Source organism: Coptis chinensis, chromosome 1 (assembly GCF_015680905.1).
Source record: "Coptis chinensis isolate HL-2020 chromosome 1, ASM1568090v1, whole genome shotgun sequence".
Classification (NCBI taxonomy): domain Eukaryota; kingdom Viridiplantae; phylum Streptophyta; class Magnoliopsida; order Ranunculales; family Ranunculaceae; genus Coptis; species Coptis chinensis.
In genome coordinates, this window is record NC_141456.1 from 65,481,427 (window position 1) to 65,507,441 (window position 26,015).

Consider the following 26,015-nt stretch of genomic DNA (forward strand, 5'->3'; position numbering starts at 1 on the left):
GAAGCCAGCAATGTCTCGGCCTTTGCGAGACGTTCTAGGAACAAATTCGATGTGATTCTCTCCAAGTTCTTCAGCCCATTTGGCCATATGGGCTGTTTTGTTATTGGAACTCAAGACTTGCTTTATTAGTACATCTCTTATGACTTTGATACTATGAGCCTGGAAGTAAGGTCGGAACTTCCGAGCAGAGTATAACAAAGACAACATTGTTTTCTCTAATGCTGAGTAATACTTTTCTGCATCTGCCAACGTCTTGCTGGTGAAGCTAGTAGACTGGCTTTTCGATTCCCTTGCTTTCGCAAAAGAGGACCGAGCTGATGGCAACGTCGGTAGTTGCAAGGTAAATTCCTAATGTTTCTCCTTCATTTGGTTTGGACAGGACGGACGGAGTTGACAGGTAAGCCTTCAGGTCGTTGAATGCTTTGTGGCATTCGTTTATCCAAGTGAATGTTGTGCCTTTCTTGAGTATTTGTAGAAATGGTCTGCATTTGTTTGATGCGCCTGACATGAACCTGTTGAGGGCTGAAACCATGCCAGATAGCTTGTGGATTTGTTGCTTGGAGGTTGGCTTTGGCATTTCTAAGAAAGCTCATATTTGTTCTGGGTTAGCTTCAATACGTCTTTGTGAGATGAGGTATCCTAAGAATTTTCCTAAAGCTACTCAAAATATGCACTTTGCTGGATTGAGCTTCATCATGTTTTGGCGCAGCCTTTCAAAGGCTTCTTGCAGGTAAGAAATGTGATCTCCAGCTTTTTCGCTTTTTACTAACATGTCGTCTATATAGACTTCCATGGTGTCTCCCAGCAAGTCTTCGAACATTTTTGTGACAAGTCTCTGGTAGGTTGTACCGACATTCTTCAAGTCGAATGGTAGGACGTTATAGCGGAACGTTCCTTGTTTGGTTATGAAGGACGTCTTCTCCTGGTCTTCCTCTGCAAGTGGTATATGATTGTACCCACTATATGCGTCCATGAATAATAGGAGTTCATGTCTGCAAGTTTGATCGATCTACCAATATGTCGATCATTGGTAAGGGAAAGTTGTCTTTGGGGAAATGTTTGTTGACGTTGGTGAAGTCTATGCAGAGTCGTACCTGGCCGTTTTTCTTTGAAACGGCTACGATGTTAGCTAGCCAAGTTGGGTATTCGACTTCTCTGATGAATCCAACATTTTTGAGCTTTTCTATCTCTTCGTTGATGGCTTTTTGAAATTTGAGTGCAAGCTTCCTAGGTCGTTGTTTGATAGGCTTTACATTTAGATTTACATTTAATTTGTGGCAAGCGACTTAAGGGTGATTCTTGGCATATCAATATACGACTAAGCAAAAACATCTTTATTAAAAGATAGAATTGACAAGTTGCTCCTTGAGCTTGGGGTCTAAATCAGCCCTTACATAAACAAATTTATGGCATCATTTGTGCCCAGATTGACTTTTTCTCCTGGTTCTATTTGTGCTTGTTTTCCCTTGAGCTTCTCTAGAGCTGCTGATGTTGGAGGGCTAGAAGCTTGAGGATCTTGCAGCTTTGAGCTTTCTTTTGTTCGGATGACCTGATGTTTGGTCGTGGTTGTTACGCTGACTTGATTACATCAATGAGCCTCTAGTTGGTTGCTTCTTAGCTCCATGATGCCTTGGGGTCTGGGGAACCGTAGTACTTGGTGCAAGGTGGCCGAAACTGCTTGGATCTTGTAGATCCACCTACGCCCTAAGATGGCAGTGTAAGACAACTTGACATCAATCACGCTGAAATGTGTTGAGGTTTTGACCATGTCCTCTTTTTCTCCAATGGAGACTGGTAAGATGACGTCTCTAATGGCATCTGTGCGGTCCCCGTTGAACCCATAGAGTGGTGCATTTGATTCTATCATCACCGAGTCTGGCAGGTGCATGTCCTTGTATGTTTGATAGAAAAGGATGTAGTAGGAGCTGCCTGGATCGATGAGGAATCTTTTGATTGTCCACCCATTGATTTTGACGTGCACTACCAGGGCATCATTGTGGGGTAGGCACACCTTGTCTAGATCTTCTTTGGTGAATGAAATTGTGGTTGTTGTTTGAGAGTTGGTAGGAGTGATCACCTCAGCTTTGTGGGAGAGGTGATATATTTCTTGCAGTGCTCCTACCCGTCTGCGCTTCTCACGACCTGAGGTTTCATTGTTGGAGGTGTCTGTAATCATGTTGATTACCTTTTCCTCATCATGGTCGGAGGAGTGCTGTCTCCTGTTATGTCTCGACCGACCTGGAGATTTATATCGTTGGTCGCTCGTTTTACGCTCCTTACGTGGCGAAGTCGTTCATGGCTTCTCCCATACGTGGCGATTGGCATTCAGCTTATGCCTGAGATCGCTTTCTGGCATGAACTCTTTCAGTTTTCCCTCTTCGACTAAATCTTAGAGGTAGTGCTTGAGGCTCCAACTAACACTCATCTGTGTCGTGGTGTTAGAGTTTATAGAAGTGGCAATATGGACGTCCTTGGATTGCTATGACTTTGTTGATGTTGGGCTTGAAGTATGGTGATGTATAAATCTTCTTCAGGATATGGCTTGGCATCCTGGAGAAGTTAGAGAATTCCCTTTTGGTGTATGAGGGCTTGTGGGAGCTAGAGCCCTTGTTGTTGTTGTTGTTGTTGCCTGAGTAGTGATTGTTTTTTTTGGGTCCTCGCTTGTCGCTTACTACGAGGACTTCTTTGCCCTTGCACTGGGCCATCCACTCTTCGTACTTGATGTACTTGTCAATTCTGTGGTACAGGTCGTCTAAGCGTTCTGGCTTGTTGCGCACTAGAGACCCTGCTAGGTCGGAGTCGTCCAGGAGGGCGTTGGTGAAAGCAGAAGTTGCAAAGCTGTCTTTGAAGCCTGGTTCCATTGATAGGAGTTCCTTCTTGAAACGTCCTAGGAAAGCGCGGATCGTCTCACTATGTGCTTGCTTAAGTTGAAACAAAGAGTCCAGGTCGGCTTATTTCTTCCTGTTGTGGACGAACTCCACTGCGAACGACTCAACCAGCTTGTCAAAGTTGCTGATTGAATCTGGGGTGAGTGTGTAAAATAAGTCTAGTGTTCCGTCCTTTAAGCTGGCTGGAAAAAGTTTTCACTTCAGGTAATCATAGTCTGGAGCGCTGTAGAGTGCGAGGATCTAGATGAAACGAGCTACGTGCTGGCCTGGACACGAGCTACCGTCGTACAGTAGGAACTTTGGAGATATGAATTCTGAGGGAGGCTACTTGTCCCTGATTTCAATGGTGAATGGTGATGCCTTGTATGACTGAAGTATCTTTTGAGCAATCTGGATCACGCTGGCTTTGTGGTTTGACTTCTCCAACCTCTGGGTGAAGTCTTCTAGTCGTTGATTGGTAGTGGTGGTGAGGGCTATGACTGTGTTGTGCTCCCCTGCGTCTGGAGTGCCATTGTTGGTGTTGTAAGTTGCTTGCTCACGCATTATTTGGTTTTCTTGTTTGAGGGCGATGAACGAATCTTGGAGAGTCTTCATTTGGTCTGCTAAGGCTTGAAGCTGTGCTTCCATGGTGGTTTTTTATGACCAGCTTCGTGGGCTTGAGAAAGTAGTTTGTGTGTTTTCTCAAGGAACCTTACAAACGGCGCCAATGTAGAGGTTTGGTATTAGGGGTTTACGACCTGAGGTTGGGATTGATTGGGAATGGCAACACTCTTTCTTAGGATCAGAGTTGCCTACGTATCAAGTTTCTCGAGGGAAACTTGAATCAAACCTTACGTAGTTCATCTCTCTCTACTTATAGATGTTTGAGCTGACCTTCCTTATTTGCTCCAGGGCGTTATCCAGTGTAGATCCATATTTTATGCTATCTTGATGATTTGACATTACTCCTGATGTTACAAAGTAAATGTCTCATTGATTAGTGCATTGACTGAGCTCCAGGATTGTGCTAGATCATTTGCTTCCATATATGGTTGTAACTGCTGTTTGGGATGACCTGGGTTTAGATCATTGGTACGTTCTAATGGCTTGGTACAAGTTGATGGAAATACGACCTGGGTTGTGGACACGTGTGTTGTAGTGATATGAAATGTAGAACGGAGGGTACTTACACTATATATAAATTTATGTTTGCATGGTTAAAACAAACAAACAAAGAAATGTCAAAGTCTCAAATTCTTCTCGTTCTTATCCTCTCAACAAATATTTTCCAACACACCAAATGAAAACACAAATAGAGTTATTAATATATTCTTAAGTAATTACAAAAACTGCCCTAAAAAAATTATGACCAAAATTTCCTAAGGTAAATGTCATATTTCATTAGTTAATTTTTTACTATTCTTGCGTCTCAATACTAACTACTGTGTTTGACCAGCTGAAAAAGTCATATGAACCAGTGGGGTTGTTGATTTGGTGGTATTGACATATGGCATGATGCCCATCAACGTCTCAATCTCTACCGCAAGACAATGCATGGTTAGTGTGGGCCTTGGGCCTATGTTGCATATGCCCTTGCATAAGGCCCCAAACAATAAACCAAATTCACCGTTATCTTTAGAAAAGCCCACTATATTGATTAAAAACCAACAAAAATCCATTACAAAAAAAGCCCACTACACTAAAAAAAAATTTAAAAGGTCCATTTTTATTTTTAGAGAGGTTTGCATAGGGCCCATTAGATTTCAGGGCTGGCCTTTGCCTGGCTAAGGTTTAGTTCTCTCCCTCTCCTCTCTCTCACACTACACCAGATTTAAAAAGAAAAGACAAAGCTACCGACACTTTTGTTTTGTCTTTTTATGAGTACGCCCACCACGTGTCGTTGAACTCCTCTAAGCGTCGGATCACATTATCACAGCCCATAGAAAATAACCTGTTTCGTTCTCTCACCAAAATAAGAAAAAACCACTCTCAAAATCACTCTAAAAAACCACTCTCAAAATCTTCATAATATTTGATCGATCCTCAAATCGCTATCTTTAGCAAATCTACAATCTCTTCACGTAATTTCAATTATTTCTTTATCAAATCTACAATCTCTTTATCAGATCTAAGCGATTTCGTTTAGATTTTAACGTTTTTCAAAGATTAATTCATATAATCTTTAAACATGTAATCAAGTTCGAAATTAGTGATTCATTGATTTATTAGATTCGGTCAAATTGAATGGCGGAAGAGTATTTGTATTTACGTAAATGATATCATAATTAGATGAATTGATTGAACTATAATCATGTTTTTCCTAAGATGTCGGTTGGCACATATTGTCAGGAATATATAATTAGTTAGTGTTGTATATCCTAAAGTTAGAACGATAATGTAATGGGATATTCTTTATTTTGGGTAAAAACAAATAATGAATAATATTGGAGTGTAAAATCAGGAATTACAACAAATGTCATTTGCAACAGTGTTGGAGTTATGAATTTTCGTCTTCTTCAGATTGTGTGTATTCAGAATGCCACTCTTACCTTTGTCACCCCGTGGAATTACGTATATCTGTTTTTAATTAATTATTTTTTGTAATATCGTGTTTTTTTCAAGTAATCACTTTCACTTGTTTACATGGTTTAAAGAACATTCAATTGCTATTTAGCTCATTGAAGTCCATAAACAAATAAACATAAAGATCTTCTTTATCAAAATAATACCGATGGTTTTAGAAATTTCAGATTTCTATGATCATATGTCATCTCATCACAACTCACAACCAATCTGATCTTAGCAATTTTACTGATTGTCATTGACAATCTACCGCTCTCGTATGGGTTAAAGTCCCAGGCCTCCTTCTTGAATATTGGGAGGTCGTCATACTAATTGGCAGTGGGATTACAGGATGAACATTGGGCTGTCCTATAAGAGTTGTGTCAATACCAATGCCTAAAAGAAAGTTTCACTAGAGTAGATTTCACAAAATAGACAGTACTTTCATGTCTTGAGTTTATGATTTTCAATTGGCAGTAGCATCTCATTCTCAATTTGACACAATCCTATATGGTTCTTATAGTTACGTTACGCTCGCTCATTGTCCATCGACTTCAAAAATCTTTTGTTCCAAGTACCCTATTATTTCAAATTACAATCCATGGAGCACCATTTCCTCATTTTGTGACTAGGAGAACTTTTCAGTAATTATTATTTCTGTAGCTTAGTCATCTTTCCTAATGAAGAGGCCATTAGATATCTTTGCTGGAAAACGAATGAAAATTGATCGGGTTAATGGTCGAACAATAATATTTCTCAACGCTCCCCACCCCTGCATTCTCTCCAACAAACAAGTGTTCTTGAAACGAAAATGAAAATTTTGAATTGGGCCTCTTCATTAGGTTGCATGGACAGAAATAAACAGGTTGCTAATATTGGTGCCGAGTGTAATATAATAACCTTAGCAAGATGAGTGATACATGAACTTATGAACGTCCTTTCTTCACTATTTCATACTAACACTTCCCATCTATGACTTGCTATATACTAACAAGCAACTCCGTGAAGATCTGCATGATTGCATCGTGTAGATCTTGTTTTTAAATGCCCTGCCAAGTGCCACCCTCTGTACTAATAGGAAGAGCCCAAATTTCAGCCATAATTCTTTTCCAAGTGGGTCACTTATTCCTTAGACCAGTTAAGGATACGATAACCAATACAGTTTACTCTGTGCCAATCTTTGATTTGAACTGTGGAACTAACTGCGAAATATGATTATATACTTGTACGATGATGATGTATTAATGCTTGTCGATGAAGACTTGTTATTTTGTTTTTAGTTATTGATTGTTCATAATGTTGTGAAATAATATGTACTTATCTACATATTGCATTAAGTAGGGATGAGTTTGTCACGTCCAGACAGAGAGTGGATGAAGGAATCAGTGGGGAGTGATGCATATCTAGATGGAATCGAATCATTCCTTGAATTCATGAGGGATAGTTTTAGGAAAAGGAACTTGGTCTTCTTGTCCGTGTGCCAAGTGTTGCAATGTTCGTGGAATGGTTGATCCAAAAACCATTTTTGTTCATTTGGTTCGTTATGGATTTGATGAGTCTTACACTACATGGTATTTTCATGGGGAGTCATTTGTAAACAATGTTGGGAATTTTGAACCTTTTGGTTCATCCTCTCATAACTCTCCCAAAGATACCCATCCTCAAGAAATTAACTTTGTGAATGAAGAGCTTAGGACTGTCCAACTTGATGATTTGGATGAATGCGTAGATAAGATTAGTTCGGATGAAGATTTCAATGCGGATGAGATAAGTTCGGATGAGATTAGTTCGGATGAAAATGTGGATGTCGATTGCCATAATGAACAATGTAACCAAAATCCAGTTAATTTAAAAAAGGAGATGAAGTTCAATAATTTGTGGGAGGATGTGAAGAGACCAATATATTCCTCATGCAGACAAGAAAATACTAAGTTATCAGTAACAGTTGAGTTGATGAACCTCAAGACAAAACATCAGTGGTCCGATAATAGCTTCACAGAATTATTAGATACGCTAAGAGATATTCTTCCTGAAGATAATACATTGCCTCTGTCTGTATATGAGGCTAAAGGGCTGATTAAATATTTAGGTATGGACTATGAAACAATCGATGCATGTCCCAATAATTGCATTTTGTATTGGAAAACACTTGAAGCTCTTCAAGAGTGTCCTAAATGTGGTGTGAGCAGATGGAAGAATGTTGAAGCTGTTGATCTTACAGACAAGAAAAAGGCTAAACCCGTACCAACAAAAGTCTTGAGATACTTCCCATTAATACCTAGGTTACAGAGATTGTATAGGTAAGGCTTTGGCTTCAATACTTGTACGTTATCGCATTTACTTTTTACCCTTTGAATCAATCAGTTTTTAATGAAATATATGTATATATATTTTTTTAGTGTTCCATGGATTGCGGAGAACATGACATGGCATTCGAGGGCCGTGGTTGATGAAAATAGAGTGAGACATCCGGTTGACTCTCTCAATTGGAGCACAGTTGATGCAAAGTGGCCAGAATTTTCTGCTGAGCCACGCAATGTCCGTCTGGGACTTGCGACAGATGGATTTAACCCGTTTTCTCATTCTAATAGTTCTTATTCGTGTTGGCCCGTTATGATTGTTCCATATAATCTCCCGCCATCTCTTTGTATGGTTAAACAATTTATTATGTTGTCCACGTTGATACCTGGGAAAAGTAGTCCAGGGAAAGACATTGATGTCTATTTGCAACCCCTAATCTCCGAGTTGAATGAGTTGTGGTCTACAGGCACCAAAACATACGACTCTCATAGTAACACCACATTTACTATGAAAGCAGTTTTGTTGTGGGCCATACATGATTTTCCTGCGTTCGGCATGTTATCGGGTTGTAAGACTGGTGGAAATTATGGTTGTCCTCCATGCGGCGAAAAGACATATTCAATTAGGTTAAAACATGGGAATAAGAATGCATATATGGGCACTAGGAGATTTCTTCCAGAAGATCATCCTTTTAGGCGACAAAAAAGACCATTTGATGGGAAGGAAGAACATGGGGAAGCTCCAAGAAGATTGAGTGGTTCCGAGGTAAAAAGCAAAGTGGAAAGTTTTGAAACGGTTTATGGAAAGGTAGCACGAAAGAAAGGGAAAAAAAAATGTTGATGATGAGGGCGTGACTGCATGGTCGAAAAGCTCAAAACTCTTTGACTTGCCGTATTGGGAGGTAAATTAATTTTCCATTTCTTAATTTGGTTTGTCGTACATCATTATACATCATTGTAATTTGTGTGTTTTTGTGATTAACAGTTCTTGCTTAGTCCTCACAATGTGGATGTAATGCATGTGGAGAAAAACGTAGCCGAGAACCTTATTGCGACAATTTTGGAAATGGACAAGAGCAAGGATGGTTTGCAAGCACGCTTAGACTTGAAGGAGATGAATATAAAGCAACACTTGTGGCCAAAAGAAGTGGGAAATAAGTTGTTGCTACCAAAGGCTAATTTTACTTTATCCCAATCTGAAAAAAAATTGTTCTTTGAGACCTTAGCCACATTAAAGGTACCTATAGGATATAGTTCCAATTGGAAGCAACGGGTGAGCAAGGAAGATTTTCAATTAAAAGGCTTGAAGTCGCATGATTATCATGTAATGATGCAACAACTTTTGCCGTTATTACTCATGCATTACTTTAAAGAACATAAGCAATTGCGAGTAGCAATCCGACAATTGTCAACATTTTTCAACATCCTTTGTTCCAAAGAAATATACCTCGATGAGCTTGAAGCTGCTAGACAAAGAGTGATTGAAGCGTTGTGCGTTTTTGAGAAGTATTTTCCTCCTTCATTCTTTGTCATCATGATTCATCTTGTTGTGCATTTGGCGGAAGAGGTAGAACTTTGTGGACTTGTTTGGTGTCGGTGGATGTATGTTTTCGAATGGTAAGTTTTATGAGTGAGCTATCTATATTTTTGTTATTTGATATGAGTAATATATGTTGTTAATTTGTACTAGGATGATGAGAGACTACAAGAGGTATGTAAAGAATCCAACACATCCTGAAGGTTGTATTGCTGAGCGTTACGTTGTCGAGGAATCAATAATGTATTGTATGGAGCATATGCCTGATGGTTCAAAGGGAAGCTACAAGCGAGGTAAAGAGAGATTCATGGATGACATAGGAGAGCTGACAAATGAGAAACCTCTCAATAAGAAAGGTGTATATAGATTGAGTAATGTGCAGTACGAACAAGTACGTAGATGGGTGTTGCAATGCTCAAAACTTTCTATTCCATGGCAAAAGTAAGTCTACTCTTGTCATGTTGAACCGAAAAAGAATCAGAAACCACTGGTTGACCTTCTACCATAAGGACACCCTGCCCAGTCAGCACCAGCATATGCAATGACTTTGTTTTTGTCCTTTCTTTAACCTTATACCAAGTGAGACAACCCTTTAAATATCTCAGAATTCTCTTAACAGCTGCAAGATGTGTGCTTCTTGGTTGATGCATGAACCGACAAACTTGATTTACTGAACCTAAGATCACGTCTTATCTAAATATTATATTGGAGTGTTCCTACAAGAGATTTGTTGGATCTCTTAGAAGTTCACCTGTTGTGGGTTGTCTAATTTCAAACTTGTGGAGCATGGTGTTGAACATTTTTAGCTCCTTCTATGTTTACTTCCTGAGTACTTCCAAAGTGCATATTTGGATTGTGTTAAGAACATTTCTTCTGCATGTTTAGAAACCTATGATCCCAAAAAAACGATATAACGTCTCTAAATCTTTCATGGCTAACTTTGTACTGAGTTCTTCAATGAGTGAGTTACAGAAAGACATTTAGCATCCAGTCACTATAATATCATTACATAAACGAGAAATTATGTCATATAATTTCAAATTTAAAGATTTCTGTTATTAGATTTCTGATAATGTTACTCCTCATAAGTTGTTTAAAGATTAAAACCACCTATTCGGTTATGTTTCAGCATCAAAACACCTCATTCTATTAAAAATAACAAACTTCCATCATCACCTACTTTTCCTCATTCTCTCCCTTTCTTTCTTTTTTTCATTGAGGCTTAATCCCTCAAGCGCCTCTGAGGCTCGCCTCAATTCTCACCAAGGGAGAGAGCCTTGATGCGTTTTTTTGTGTTTATTAGATAAGGATAATTTGTGTTTGTATGGTATGCGAATGAGAGTTGGGAAGTAACATTACCAGCAGAGGAAGTTCCGACAGAACTTCCTGAACCGGCTTTGGGGATTAATTTTGCTAGAGATGGGATGTGTTGTTTAATTTTGCCTGGGGTCTTTGTTCTTTAGTTCTAGCTTTCCTTTAGATGCTGGGTATGTCAATTTAGCTCCAACTCGCAATCTTGTCTCGTTAGGTGTAATGTGACGATTCACTGACTGAATGATGATTTGGAAATCTTGTGTAACACCTACGACTTGAGGAAGGTCTGGTCTTAAATTGCTAGGAGAGTCTAGGAGAAGGGAGAAGGAAGGGTTGTCCTTGATACCTCTGCCTACCTCTGCAGATCGACAACAGGTGAAATGTTGAAGTGCTTCAGATGTTCTTGAGGTCCAATGCCACTTAACATAAGGATCTGGGGACTACCTAATGTCCCTGTAGACAAAATCATGTCACCCCATGATTATGTATCCTTTGGCTGATTGAGGTAAGCTTCATAGGTTTCATCGTCATTTGCATTGATTGTTTCAAATGTCTTTTATTAATATTAGATTCTTATACAGAAAGAATACAATGTGGATGATGCATACAAAAAGATAAATCTGAAGAAGGTTGCCAAAAGCTTTAGGGAGTTTAAGCATCGTCTCCGCGTGAAATACTATGACAAGTATGACAATGACGTCAATAGGAAAAGGAACTGCCCAACAGGAGTGAAATTGGAAGAATGGGAAAAATTCATGGATAATGAATCTAAACCTTCGAGAAAACTCATGCGGACAAAGGGCAAGGCGGCTAGAGAAGCTGTGAAGGCTTTACATACATCGTAGAAGGGGGCAAACAGGGCGATCCATGATATGGGTTAATCTACCTTGTCAATTGTTAATTTTATTAAGTGAAACACCATATTTACTTCTAACCGAGTTGGTAATGTTTTGTAGAAATCGAAAAATCCGAATGTTAAAGTGACTAGAACGGATTCATATATGGCTATCCATACTCACAAGGATGGCTCTTTTATTGCACCAGAAAGGATGGTGAGTTTGACTACCTATTTTCATTAATGATGAATCTGACCACCGCCTATTTTCTGTTCTCTTTTATATACTGCTTCTGAAATTTATTAAATGTCTAATATGTTGTCATGATAGGAAAGAATCAAGGCTATAATTGAGGATGACCCTGCTAGCGTAAACTTGGACCTAGACCATGATCCAGTTGCTCAAGTGTGCGCCCCCCGATAAATTTGGTCGAGTCTTTGGGTATGAGTGTTGGCATATCAAAGACATCCCTTGCATCATCAGCTCCTGCTAAAGAGCAGCTTTGCCAACAAAAGCAACAACACTCGATGCTTGAAGAACGGTTTGGAAGTTTGGAGCGACAAATGGTCACCATCACTAAGATCTTGCTGGAGACAAGAGAAGAAGTGGCAGGTCAGCAATCACATAGAAGGATCGTTGTAGATTCATCAGCGACGCCAAATGTATGATTTGAATGTGAGACATTGTGCATAGGGGCTTGAGCTAATTTAGGAGCTGAGATAACTAAATCATGGTTTTGTCTTTGTTAACTTATTGCTTGTAGGCGAGGGATCCAGCACGCTCACAATCACATGGTGATTCTTCTAGAGGGATGGAATTATGTGAATTGATTAACATGCATCGAGAAGTTGTTGCCAAGGGAAGGGCAACAAGAGCAAATATCATTCTTGATGCAACTCTGGATACCCCAATGGACATTTACAACGTCTGTGTGTGCCTTGTCATTGACCTCACTGAGCGCTTATTTGGATCCAAAAGAACATTCGGGGAGCTACACCTTCCTACAGCAGTCAAATGACCGAAGGATTTTACTCGTTTTCTTTAGGTACGGTATTCTATTTGTCTGTGTTATCATTTCTTTACTTCTTGTGTTTGTGTGTGTATGACTTGGCTTTATTTCTTGTGATTTTAGGATAAGTGTGATTTTCGGCCAAGTATATATACTGCTTAGAATGACTAGTTATGGCCAAGTATATATACTGCTTCTAGTTTAGCTTGTTTTTTTTAAGCTAAATATAATAACATACAGTTTTTATGGTACGGAAGAGTTGTTGCACTTGCATGATTCATTGCCCAATACCAACTATTGTATCTTATCAGAGGTCAAAGGATGCTAGTGTCTCATTAGTGTCTCTGATGTTGAACTGGATATATGGTGTTTGGAGGACAAAGTTGACAATTTATGGACCCAATTGTATAACACTCATCTGCACTGCTTGTCAAACTTACCTACTCACATAAAGAGTTATTCATTTTCAACTATTATTAAGCCAATGCGGATCTGATCTTTTAACTGGAGATTCCCCTCTCGTGTAAAAATCACCTGAATAACTCTGAGAGTACTTCTTTTAATTGGGTGTTGTGGTTTCTGAGAGGGTACTCCTCACTTTCCACATTGCTCTGCCTCTATTGCCGAACACAGTGTGTTGTTTGTTGTCTTAAAAGAAAATGAGGTGTTGTCATATGAAATTTGCATGTGTCTGACTCTGTAAAGTACCACCATCTGACTTAGAAATAGCCAGCCTAGATGGGCTTTGAACACCGAGCTAGATGGGCCTATTCCAAGTTTGATGAGCATACAATTCCAATACAGAGCTAACAAGTTATGAGCTCTAGTAATATTTAATATCTCTAATCCATCCAAGTACACCAAATGAGAGAAACATCTCTACATGAGAGTATGAGACATTACTAGAGCAGCTGTGTTTTCGACCATTGCTATATGTTCTCTGTTCAAATAACCAGCAGGCTCAAGCCTTACAAGTAGATGGAAACACGCAAGACATAGCTACTAAAGAGCTCAACTAGAACAAAATGTATCGCCTCTGCTGCTGCAGTTCTACTTTAGAACAACATAACCTCCTCCTCCGACAATTTTTCACAATATCTGAAAACAAATTATCCATTTGAATAACTCTGAGAGTACTTCTTTTAACTGGGTGTTGTGGTTTCTGAGAGTACTTCTTTTACACTTTCTTCTTGATCAAGTTATGGTAGTAGTACTGATCGATCTCAAGTAGTTTCTTTGATATGTTAAACAGTACAATCTGTGGCTAATTATGAACTGCAAATGGGCTGCATTCAATTCTTTCCATCCTTGTCTGGTCTACCAATTGCTTTACCATAATAAAAAGTACTAGTAACATTTATGGGCTTCCTTGTTGCATGTAAACTGTTTTGATTCTTATGGACTTTTTGGTTCAGTGGAAAATTTTATTGGATGAAAATTGTGATAGGACTTAATTCTTACTAGAATATTGTTTGTTAAGTGCAAAAAGACTTAAATAAAGCAATTGGGGGGTTGAGGTTAGTTTGTATCTGTCATGTTTTGTATGTTGATAGTATTTGTTGTCACTAGTGTTTTGTTATTTCAGTCTCAGGCATTTAAAGAGTTCTGTTTTTAAAGAAACATCTTATTATCTGTTTCAGGTTCTACTGAGTTTCCATTAATGAATACACACAACAAGAGGCGGGAAGTCGAGGATGGAGAATTCCACCAAGATATGATGTATCTTAAAAGCAATTGGTACTAGAAGAATACACTATTATTTGTTTTGTTTCTATGGATGGATATCCTGAACTTTTTAGGAACTTAGTACCATTTAACGACTAAATGTTTTGGCTGAGTTTTCTATTTTGAGTTTTGGTTGAGTTTCTATGGATGGAATATCCTCAACAAGTAAATGGGCTTTGTCTATTACTGCACACTTCAAAAGGCACAAGTATCTGTTTATTACTGATGTTATTAATGCTACAGAACTGTAGGGGCATTTTTTGGCCCTGATTCATTCTTTTTTTAAAAAATAAATGAAAAAAAAAGACACTTGTCAAGTGTTGTAGAAAAAAAAAACTGCAAAAAAAACGGGTCACCATACGACACCTAAAAGTGTCTTTTTTTTTGGAAAAACGACATCCAAAAGTGTCTTTTTTCAACATATATGGTGTAGTGTCATCTTCTTCAAAACGAGAAAATAATGAGCAAAGAATAACACACTTCTTCTTCATTGTATTTGTACTTATCAAGATGTGATCTAGAAACTCAATTAAGCTAGCTTTATTGAAGGTTTTATAATGTTGTTAATGGTGGTTACAAATCACTCTAGTTCTCTCTATTTTTCTCTCTAATTTACAAGAAATGCGAGAATCTCATAATGAATTTCTCTTTCCTTGTTTGGTCTTTATATAGTCATCTTCCTTATTTGATCTCTAATCATCTCTTGACGCGTGTTCATCTTCTTCCTCCTTCTTCCGCAAAATATAGAAGTTAGAGATATCGACTCGACTCTTATATCGATATCTCAGTTTATAGTACGAAATTAATGGTTTAAATATCAGTTAGTATGATTTTTGTCAATCATAACGCCCCCTCTCAAAATCTTCAAATTATTTTAAGGATGAAAATTTGAACTTTTCGTTTGAAATTAAATCGCTACTATTTAGGGCCTAAGAATTTTTGGCCCATATTGGATGTTTAAAAAGGCTGCATCTTCTCTCTCTTACTCACTTTGATCAAATGTTATATAGACTACCACGACCACGATCAAAAAGCTAAATTTAAACAGAGTGGATGTATAAATCTTGGATCGATCAAATGCTATATAGACTACCGAGACCAAGTTTTGTAGGTTCTTTTTGTTAAGTATGGAGCTTTATCGCACGTGAGGTGAGTTTCCAAATTGAATTGGAAAGCTTAACCGCCAATATCCTTGTCGAGCAGCTAATGGGTTTTAGGAAACCATACGAATTTAGAAACCAACTTCCCACGGTTTTGGAACTCGGGTTTCTATATAAATACCCCACTACATATTGAGTTTTAATAAGGCACAACTAAGAGAGCTCATAGTGTACGGGGCGCGTAGCAAATACATTGTTGGAGTGATAATTAGTGTAAGACAATAGCCAAATTTGTGAGTGCATTGTGATAATGCAATAACATAAATTTGTGAGTGCCAAAATTGTGTGTGTGAGAGAGAGAGATTGGTGTTTGTGTATCTCTTTTCCACTTGACTTCATCTCTACACGTATAACAGATCATCAGTAGGTCTCTCTCTCTCTCTCTTCGTTACTTAATGTTGTTCGCTTTGTGAACTTTAATTGATTTCTAAAATATATTTGATTGGTTTTAGGACACCCGTATGTTGGTTTAATTTAGATAAGACCAAGTTTAATGTTTTTGAATACTAATTATCTCTTATAAGATACCCATTTTTTTTTATTGATGCTTAACTATTCTCAATGTGAAATTCGAATGGTTGATTTATTTATTTATTTTTATTTTGATGGTTTTGTTTATATAGTCCCCATTTAAAAAAAAAATCATTTCATTAATACCAAATACTATTGCAATAGCAATATGTGTCTCATTTTGTCATTCATTGCGGTTAGATAGTACTGTCTTTGGTCAGTTCTCACCACTTTGCTTTATTAAGCAATTAAGTTGCTTTGTACTTAGACAATCTACATTAAAGTACTTTGTATTAAGTACTTTTTTTCATGCTTTGAGCTAAAATCAATGCCAAATGAACATACTACTCATAAGAAACATATGATGTGAATATAAAACTCGGTGACTCCGACTTGCGTTGGATGAAGTACTTTAAGCAACTCAGTATCATTGCAACTAAAGTATTCATGCCAATATGTCACACACAAATAGAATATAAGAAGTTTATATGTCATTTCTTTGCTCTATTTCTTTGGCATCGAATCTAATACGGTATTCATATTATCTCGATTATCTGGTAAAAAAAACGTTTATTCACTGTACACAAGGTGATTGACATTGATATTTATGAGCATGCGATTCAATCAGCGACCTACTTGCTACATTAGTGAATGAAAATGCCAAAAATATTAGCAAGTAACTGTGCTATATATGAACATTTGCAGGTTATTTTACCTCTATAAGAAATCTGATTTCTTGAAATTAGTGAATGAAAATGGCATTTGATTATGAACTACCCTGAATTTTGAATGCATACATGAACCATACCAGTCAAATAGTACTTTAGAAGTGTAAATAGCAATTTCATTAATTTCTATTTGTCGCATGTTACAGAGGCTCTTGCATTTCAATTTATATTGATTCTGTTAGTTTGTTGATGGCCTCTGTTCCTTGATCTTGAAGTTTTTTGTTTGACAAAGGCAATTCCAAGTTTCATTAATTATATTGGTTAGTCTTTGTTTCATTCCTAACCTATGGAAAAATATTCTAGCAAATGATATATATACTCATGTCAGTTTCAATTTTCGCGATGCGGTAATTGTATATAAATATTATAACAAAGACATATAAACCTTGTCCCGATGCATGACTAGGCATTTTGGCTCTCTTTGGAGTTCGAATATCAGAATACGTAAATTATTTGTTTATCCTTGAGCAGGAGTTGTTGTTCACCTTCCTACTGAAGTAAAGACTAGAAGATGCGTGGGAGAAAGTGCATCCAAACTAAGAGACCTACTGGAAAGCAAATGATACTTCATACATTATGTGAGTATGGACGTTAATTAATTAGACCTATATTATTTTAACCTATCCCGGTGTGTCCGATGCCTTTTGATTTTTACATATCTAGTCTTTTTGTTTCTATAGGTGGAGCAAGGCATCTTAGTCTCGTGAGAGTTTTCCAGAGAAGATACTCACAAACTTCATCTATACTACAATGACTTAGTAGCAAAAGCTTGTTTCCTAAATTAATCTCAGATATCTATACATCTCCCTAGCGGAGAACGAGGATTAATTCCTTTAAAACTTAAGTTAATATGCATACAATAATTAAAACATCTACATATGAACATGCATACAGTGAGACTTACATTAAACTGTACAAGCATGGCCGTTTCTAGATCCTTTAGAGAGCGTCCCTAAATAGGTTCTCATAGGTCTGTGTCGAGACACAAATTCGCTCTTAATTTTTCCACTTAAGTTTCGCTAACTCCAGTGTGCAGTGGGCACACGTTTCCTCACATACTTGATGACAGTTAGAGGAGCCAAGGTCGATCAATCACATCTACTACTTATTATCACACCATCCTACTCCTAATTGAGCTAGATGTCTTTATTAGGTATTGTGGGGCTTAGGTGGTGGTGCAGAAGAAAATGGGAATGGAAAATAAAAAATGACAAGTATGAGAGAATAAGGTCTTCATGATATTTATACTAGAGAAATCCTTGTTTTCTTTTCCTGCTTCTACCTGAGTTTTCCTACTTTGCTCTTAAGCCTTTAGACTCCTTTTTATCTGATTTTGATTTTGATTTTTTTTTTTCAAAAACTTAAGAAACATAATTCTATATTTCTTTCCTGAAGCAAGTAACTGACTTTTATTTGGGACAAGTCTTTCTCTTTATTTTTCTACATTTCTTCCTATTTCTCATACTCATCATTTAGGTAGGTTATTTTATTTGGAGTTAATAAATGGGTAAAGAATTTTTGGTGAAAGTGAAAGGTTTGATGAAAGGTTAAGTGGAGTGACTAGCGGTAAAATTTGTAACAGGTATGAATTTTTTGTTATGTCGATCCAAAGACGGCCTAAATTCTCGCCTAGGGTTCAGATGGTGATCAAGTAAGTAGACGCGTGCTTTTCTCTATTCGGAAAAACTACTCCTCTGTGTCATTACTCACATATCACACATATCGAGACTTTTTGGTTAGATTCTCACAGGATTGATAATTCAAGTAGACTAACCGTGGGTTCCAGAAACTTACTTCTATGTACAATCGATGATACTCAGTGCATGAATACTCATGAAAAATGTAACAACTAATGTGTACGTATTATCTTAAGTTTCTTAAGAAGAAATCCTAATTCAACTGCTAATGCGAGATTTCTAGACGATTTTCATCATCGAAAAGGAAACAAGACTTTGTCCTTAAGTACATACACTAATAAGAAAGTAGAAACTATATACAGTCTACAAGTTGCCTAATTTTTGCTACAGGTTTAAAGCACCCCCAAACTGAATGATACTTAGTCCTCGAAGTATCAATAGATAAAGAAGGAACTTACCTGAGAACTGTGAGCAAAATTAGGGTTGGAATGCTGGAACAGAAAGTTATTATAACATAATATATTATACATAAATAACAAAGAACAACAATAACATAGGAAAAACTAATATAGACAATTAGATTTATATACACATTAGCCATCATCAAATTTACCATCCAGTAGGTCCTGATGTTCTCGCATCATCCCACGTGAAATGCATTTCCTTAGCATCGCGCCAAAAGATAATGGTTTGCCAAATGGTGCTCTATTTTTGTTCTCCGGATTCGTTCAAATGTGCCAACATTTTTCATTGTTTGTGTAACAACGAACATGCCTCAGGTACCGTGAAGGATGTCGCCATTGCCAAAACCTTAATGAACGAATTATTCTGTTCGCCAGGCACATAGAGTCTACTTTAACCCAGTCATGAAAAGTAGCAGAAAACTGTGGGAAATGTGTCCTCATAATTCGGCAAGCGGTTACAGGTAAAAGTAGATACTGATGGCGAACAGTGAGAGCTATTTTCAGATTAGAAATAACACAGTTTAAGATATCAAAGAATGTATGACCTTGAGTAGGAGCATTAAATACGACACAGGTAGCATCATTGGTAGTAGAAAAATGTTAATCTCCCATGATGTTCAAAAGGATAAACAACATCGCATTCCCCACGTTCATGGTCATGCTTACTAAGGGAATGATGATGTCTGGCCATCTACCAGGTGCATCTCCTTCTTCTTTAATTGTAAGACCATTACCATATGTTGCGCGAAAAGCAGGCCATGAAAAGGAACGGGTAAAGTTCTGGATGATGTATGGCCATGTTGCTGCCGGCTCGTGATATGGAAGATCCAAAGTTAGGGCAAGCATTGGCTCAGAAAAGATATGGTGTGTGCCACCAACTTAGATTGTGAACCCGACTAAGAAGAAGCCGTGAGCATGGTTGAATGCTGGTGTGTCCCCCATATTGGAATAAAAGTATGTAGCCAAACTTGGAGAGTAAGTTTGGTCCGGTCGAAGAACAAGGGAAAACCACCCGATGTTAATGATGTAATCACGGAAATGAAGGTTGTAAGCATCGAAATCCATCATTGCCTGGAAAGATTGCTCAGGAATGATTTTAAGTGTATCCATGCTTGATGAAGAAAATTTAGTAGGAGCAGAGAGTCTTGGCAGACTATCAATCAGTGTGCGAAAACGTCCAAAATGAAGTAGCCACATTGTGTAAAGCAATGTGAGGGTCCTATCAGAAGAAAATCAAGTATGTCTCCCACACCTGATAGATAAAGATATATATGAAGAAAAGTGTCCAATAAAGTCTGACTGGATGGATGGAAGAGTATGGAAGAAGATAGACCCCTCCTGTAATCAAATTTAAAATAGCAGGTTAAAATTTGATTATTGGCTATTAATAACAACTTGAATTATGACAATCTTAGTAGGCATACTCGTTAAACTTTTCTTACAAAAGAAGACACGAGATAATAACAAATTTTTTATTATTCGAGCACACGACGAAAAACTTAAGTAATAATTTATTTATTTATTTATTTATTTTTATATTATATATATATATATATATATATATATATATATATATATATATATATATATATATATATATATATATATATATATATATAAAGAAAATCATGGACCAGGATGACGATGATGATGGGCATGGGGACACAAATCGGCACAACACTGTTTAGTTCATCAATTTGTTGGCCGAGCTGAAGTTGAATGGCCCCCTGGTTGGCAGAGAGCGTAGTTTGATTCTCCATTAGGAGAGCGTGATTTTCCAAGGACTGAGAGTAATTTTCTAAGATTGCCTCCTGTTCAATATTGTGCATTGCTTTACGTTCTTGGAATTCCAGAAGACTTTTGATGATGATTTCCTAGTGTGCGTGTAGTTCCTGCATGCCTTGGTGAAGAAAATGAATGCCTTCCATAGGATTAAAAATGTTATTCATGGCATTTTCATCAAAGAAATGTTCAGAGTATAAGCTTTGGTCTTCTTGTTCATCTGTCAAAGTGTCCGAGTCCAAAACCCGAAGACAAATGTGTGAATTCTGAGAAGGGTCGCTTTTTGAAGAGGTATTTCTGGATAAATAGCTGGATAACCCCAACGCATCATAATTTTCGATACTAAAGTAGGAAGAGGTGCTAACCTTTTTTTAGGCCTGGTGATCAAGTTCCAAAGATGTTAAATTATGCAAAAATCATCCCTTTGATTTTGCATAATCCATAGTAGGTGGAGTTGAGGTTTTGTCACTTTAGATGTTTGTGATGTACCTGCCACATTGTGTCCTAACTAGTGGAGCACAGCTCGTTGATTATGTTTCAAAGAGCATTGAAGAACAACATAATGTTTGTTTCTGATTTTGCCACGAGATACAGTGGCCTGTAGTATTTGTTTGACGGTATCAAATGGTGACTCTTGAATATGGAACTACGGGTTAGTTATTGGAATTTGAAGTATGTCGGAGATAATTTCTCTAGTCAATTCAAATCGTTGTACATGGGCATGAAAATAGAATTTACCATGTTCAGGTCTGCTAAATTGGTAGAACATCAAAACCAATTCTCTGGAATAAGCAGCTTCTGAATGATATAGAAGAGGCATCCATCCTCGACGTACAGTTTCTGTGTCAAAATATGGAGAAAGCAGGCCGTCATCAAAAAAATTCAAATAATTTTTCTTGGGCACTATCTTTCTTGGTTGATCCATTTGAAAGTATAAGTGAGGGAAGGATATTGAAGAATGCGTGAAATGAAAATGGCTGAAAAGAAGAGATTTATAGCCAATATATAAGTCTGTACGAATCAGGATGCCAAGTGCAGTTAGATCCAGAATTAATATGTGGAAAACACAAGTGAAACATGTGTTGTTGTTACACATAATTTTGTAACAACAACTATGGGTATCCATAGTAGGTCTTTCCATGTCAAATTTCTAAAACAATTAATGAGGTGTTCACAATGTTAGAAAATACGGATGAAGGTTTCACATGGCAATTAGACCAACACATATTTTCTATCATGAGTTGTCAAATAGGGTATTGAAAATAACGTCCCTGAGACTGTTACTGAGGTATGCAAAGAGATAGAACGTACGGAGGTGCAGTAGCCACAGTATAGTTAGACCTACAGGTAATCTCTGAATTGATGTAGCAAACCTCAATAATGGAATATGGATAGAATGATAGAGCTGTGTGTGCGACATGTGTTAGACCTACCGTGTAGCGTGCGCGACTTTCTATGAACAGAATGAGTTGAGATATATTGATTTATTTTTGTGAGTTATTGATTTTATTTATTTGTTATAGTTTTTATGATTTTTTTATGTTTATGATAAGGTAAAAATACAACTAATACATACAAATATTAAATAGGGGACTTCTCCATTTAATACGTAAACCGTACAAATATTTGAGAATTATTTAACACACCATACTAATATACAAAGCGACAAAGGGAAAGAGAGATGTAGGTTACATAGATCTAGATATTATGGAGGATGTTATGCATGATTAACAGTATCACAATGATAAATACTGTTATCAGGAAGACTTTGAATGCCGCATCACGTTACTTCTTTTCGAATTTCTCGATCGGATCCATTATGTTGAAGAATATGAGAATTTGTGAAGATTAAGTTATGGAGAGTGAGAGAATGGGATGAGTGAAGTTTGATGAGGAGAGTTGGATTTTATAGGCGAAAATCTAACCATTGTGGATATCTGACCATTGAGCCTACTTTGGATAAGTCCGATGGACTTACTATTTGAATCAGTCCGTTGGACTTAAAGATTAGGCCCAATGCATAAAGGAACAAACTAATCTAATATAACAAGGGAGAGAAGTTTTATGACCAACGGCTGGGATTCATTTTAAGGGGGTATAAATCGAGGGTCGAGACGAGTGCCAAGATTACGGCCCATATGAGATGAGTTGGATTATAAATTAATTAGATTCTAAATTGTGAAATTAAACAAACAAAACCCTTTGTTTCTTTTTCTTTGCGACTATTTAATAGTGAAAACCCTTCGTTTCTACTTTCGTTCTCTCTCCCAGAAGTGCCACCAAAGTGTGTGAGTAGGATTAGGAATTAATTTGGGATTTTAATTGTGAAAATTGGAGGAAACCCTTCACTTTCTCTCCCCCACCATTCTGTTCTCCCACAATTAGATTAAAAAAAAACCCCCTTTGCCACTTCGCATTCTCCAAACTACCTCTCACTATGAATTCTTTGTCACCCCTCCACAATTCTATTAAAAGGACCAAGCTGTTGTCTCTGTGGATTGTTTGTTTCTGATCAACACTGTTTTGCTCTTTCTGATCCGTTTGTTTCATAAACTCGAAACTCAATAAACTATTGTGGTAGGTAAATAAAAACTTATGCAGTTCTTATGTTTTGATGGGTTACCGAATTTGCTTGGATTCCTTCTTATTGCATATTTGAAGTGTCGTTGAATTCCAGATATGAACTTACTAAAGATCCTCTAATAATCTCCGTTCATTTCTATTTTAAGTTGACCTTACTGAATTTTCGTTCTTGAGGACTGCAATCCATTACCTATGTCAATTGTTTTATGGTTTGAATTTGTGTAAATCCAAATCATGCTTATTAATTTGCCTTATAGGTGTCCGAATAAATGTCTAGAAAAAGAAAAAAGAAAAGGCAATCACTCCCTAAGATGATTATGTGAGTTGGAAGATGCTCAGGTACGTGAGTAAGTCATTCTTCGGTGTAGTTGCATCTATTCATCCATTTATTTATATGTTTGGTTGTTTTGCTAACTTCTGGCAATCTGGCTAGGGACGTGGGATGTAGCCTATGCTGCAACTCCTGGAAAACTAAAGTACTTTTGCTCAACTAACACGGCTCACTTTGCAAATATGCAACAATTTTAAGCATAGCTTCCAAATCTACGCATTAGGTATTTTCTTATTGGAATGAATTGCTTGGTTTTGAACATCAATGTTTACGATATTTAGTATCATTTTCCATCTATTCTCTTTCTTATACATGGTTTTGTATGAAGGCCGGTATTATCTTAATATACTTTGTATGAAGCATTTTTTTGGCATTGATATGTAGTGATGATCTTATGTTCTTATGGCAGCATCTCTGTTCATTTGTGTAGTCAAGTTATCATTTATGCAGGAAAATTTGCACACTAACTGTTTATGATCACCAAGTAAGCTAGAATGATAAAATTGTAAACTGAATCTCTGTAGTCAATTTTATGCAGATCTTCACAAAACTGCAGTTTTTTATTGTGTTTTGGCCTTTGGGTTCCAAGGTATAGCAAACTCTGAAAGTGATTCAGCAGCCAATCTCTGAGGAGTTCTTCTAAAATAACAATTTTCATAAGGTTTGCAATTCAATTGTACTCTGTAGTAGTTGCATTTTATCTAATTTCTCTTCACTATAGCAATGAACATTCAACATTTTTTTTTAATCTTAAGTTAATTATTTGATTTGGCTTGATATAAAAAAACACATGGGTAAAAACACACTTATGGGGATTTCAAAATATCATAAAGTTTAATTTTGAGATTGAGCTTAAACTACCCACACATGACAATTGGCTTTTGCAGTTTCATGTTTTCTATTGGTTATTTGGAAGAAAATTGAATTTGATCTTTCAGAGACGTGAAAGAGTAGGTATGTCATTGATTCCTTGCGTCTTATCGACCAATTCAAGCTGGCTGGTGGGGACATCTTTATTGGTGGCTGGCGGGAACATCTCTCTCACTTTCAAGCTTGAATTGTATAACAAAATTATAAATGACCTTTTCCGATAAGCTTTTGAAAAGTTGTTTTGATCCAACTTTAGCATTCACTCGCTAATATTCAACATGTATCTATTTTTTGCCAGACTAATTTATACTTCTTTATAACAATGCTACCACCTAATCGTCGCCTTAAAATCTGTCCCGAAAAATGAGAGTTTGATTGGACTACCAGTATTCAATTAGACTATGAGAGTTTGATTGGACTTTGTTGCGTGTAGAGATGATAATTGATTCTTATCAGTGGCTAATAGAAAAACATTATTACTATTTGTTTATTATTAACTTTTTTACATTCTTTTTTTCTTAATTCGTAATTGACATTTGTTATCTCAACACTAAGTATGTTTTGAAGCTCAAGTTCAGAAGTTCCGCTATTTGATCCTTATATGTATATTTTTTTCTAATAGAATTCTTAGACTGATATTCTTTTGTTTCCATTTGGAACTTTTCTTATTTATGTATTATTCATCCCCAGAAAGGAAAGCACCAAAGCTTGATAATAATCTCTTAAAGCGCTTTCTCTCTCAGGTACGTCTTTGCACATGATTTTATGCTCCTTTTTTTTATGTTTCTATTTTATTGAACTAATATAGTAGTGGTGAAAAAAAATGGATTTTGTATGCGAGGATGCTAGATTACTTATTTAAATATATTAAGCTTTATATTTTCATTGTTATGTTTATGTCATGGGAGTGGAGTACACTGTTGGCAAAGATTGTTACAAGCAATTGACTGAACCAGACTTAGAAATTGCACAACATGCGTTTAATAATCACCAATATTAGTTGTCAAATATGACACTGAGGTCTAAGTTAGCCCAAGCCACCTTGACGCTAAGAGGGTTTGTTTTTTTTTTTTTTTTTTTTTACCCTGACTAAGGTTGCCTCAGCTAAGGGTAAAGTTTTGTCAAGACTACTTATTGGCTTTATTATGGTTTAACACACTTTATTAATTGTAATAGAAATGAACCCCCCCCTCGCCTTATTTTTTATTTTCCTTGATGCATGACGTTTTTGGAAATTTTATTGCAGTTGTCGTTCTTCATAGGGGGTGAAGTTACACCTGATTAATGTATCTATCTACTTCCCTTGGAAAAGGTATTCGACCATACCCCAAACTATTTTTTCTCTCTGGAAGTATTTTGTTGATTATTTATCTACAATTCTTTTTAGTTTTGCATTATGTATATGTAGATTAGTTAACTAAATAATTTTAAGTGGGGTTGAAATGCTAAATCAGTATAGATTATGTGTATCTTAGTGATATTTGACTCCGTATAGTTTGGATGTTAGGCTAGAATCGACATTGACGTTTCATTGTTAGATGATTAGATGTTTTTGAACTATTTGTTACTAAAATATGATGTGCATTTGCTTCGAGAAATTTGAAGAGTCAACTTTAGCTTAGGTTAATTTTAATTATCTATACCTCATTTCAACTTTTTTGCATATAGATATGGTTGTTTAAACTTTGTTGTCATCAACATTTACAGACCAAATATTTGTTAGAATGTTACCTATTTCATTTTAAAGAGTTTTTTTTTTCCAAATAAGCTAGGGTTAGGCTGACCCCCACCTGTATTAAT

General features: G+C 36.8%; 1 protein-coding gene across 1 annotated transcript; it reads left to right on the forward strand.

Annotated features, from left to right (window-relative positions):
* Positions 1-6,759: 6,759 nt before the first annotated feature.
* Positions 6,760-9,106, forward strand: LOC147524965 (uncharacterized). The gene is made up of 3 exons (XM_086564210.1): positions 6,760-7,729; positions 7,829-8,631; positions 8,715-9,106. The coding sequence occupies exons 1-2, from the start codon at positions 6,933-6,935 to the stop codon at positions 8,568-8,570; spliced, it is 1,539 nt and encodes a 512-aa protein (XP_086420336.1). The 5' UTR covers positions 6,760-6,932; the 3' UTR covers positions 8,571-8,631; positions 8,715-9,106.
* The last annotated feature ends 16,909 nt before the right edge of the window (positions 9,107-26,015 follow it).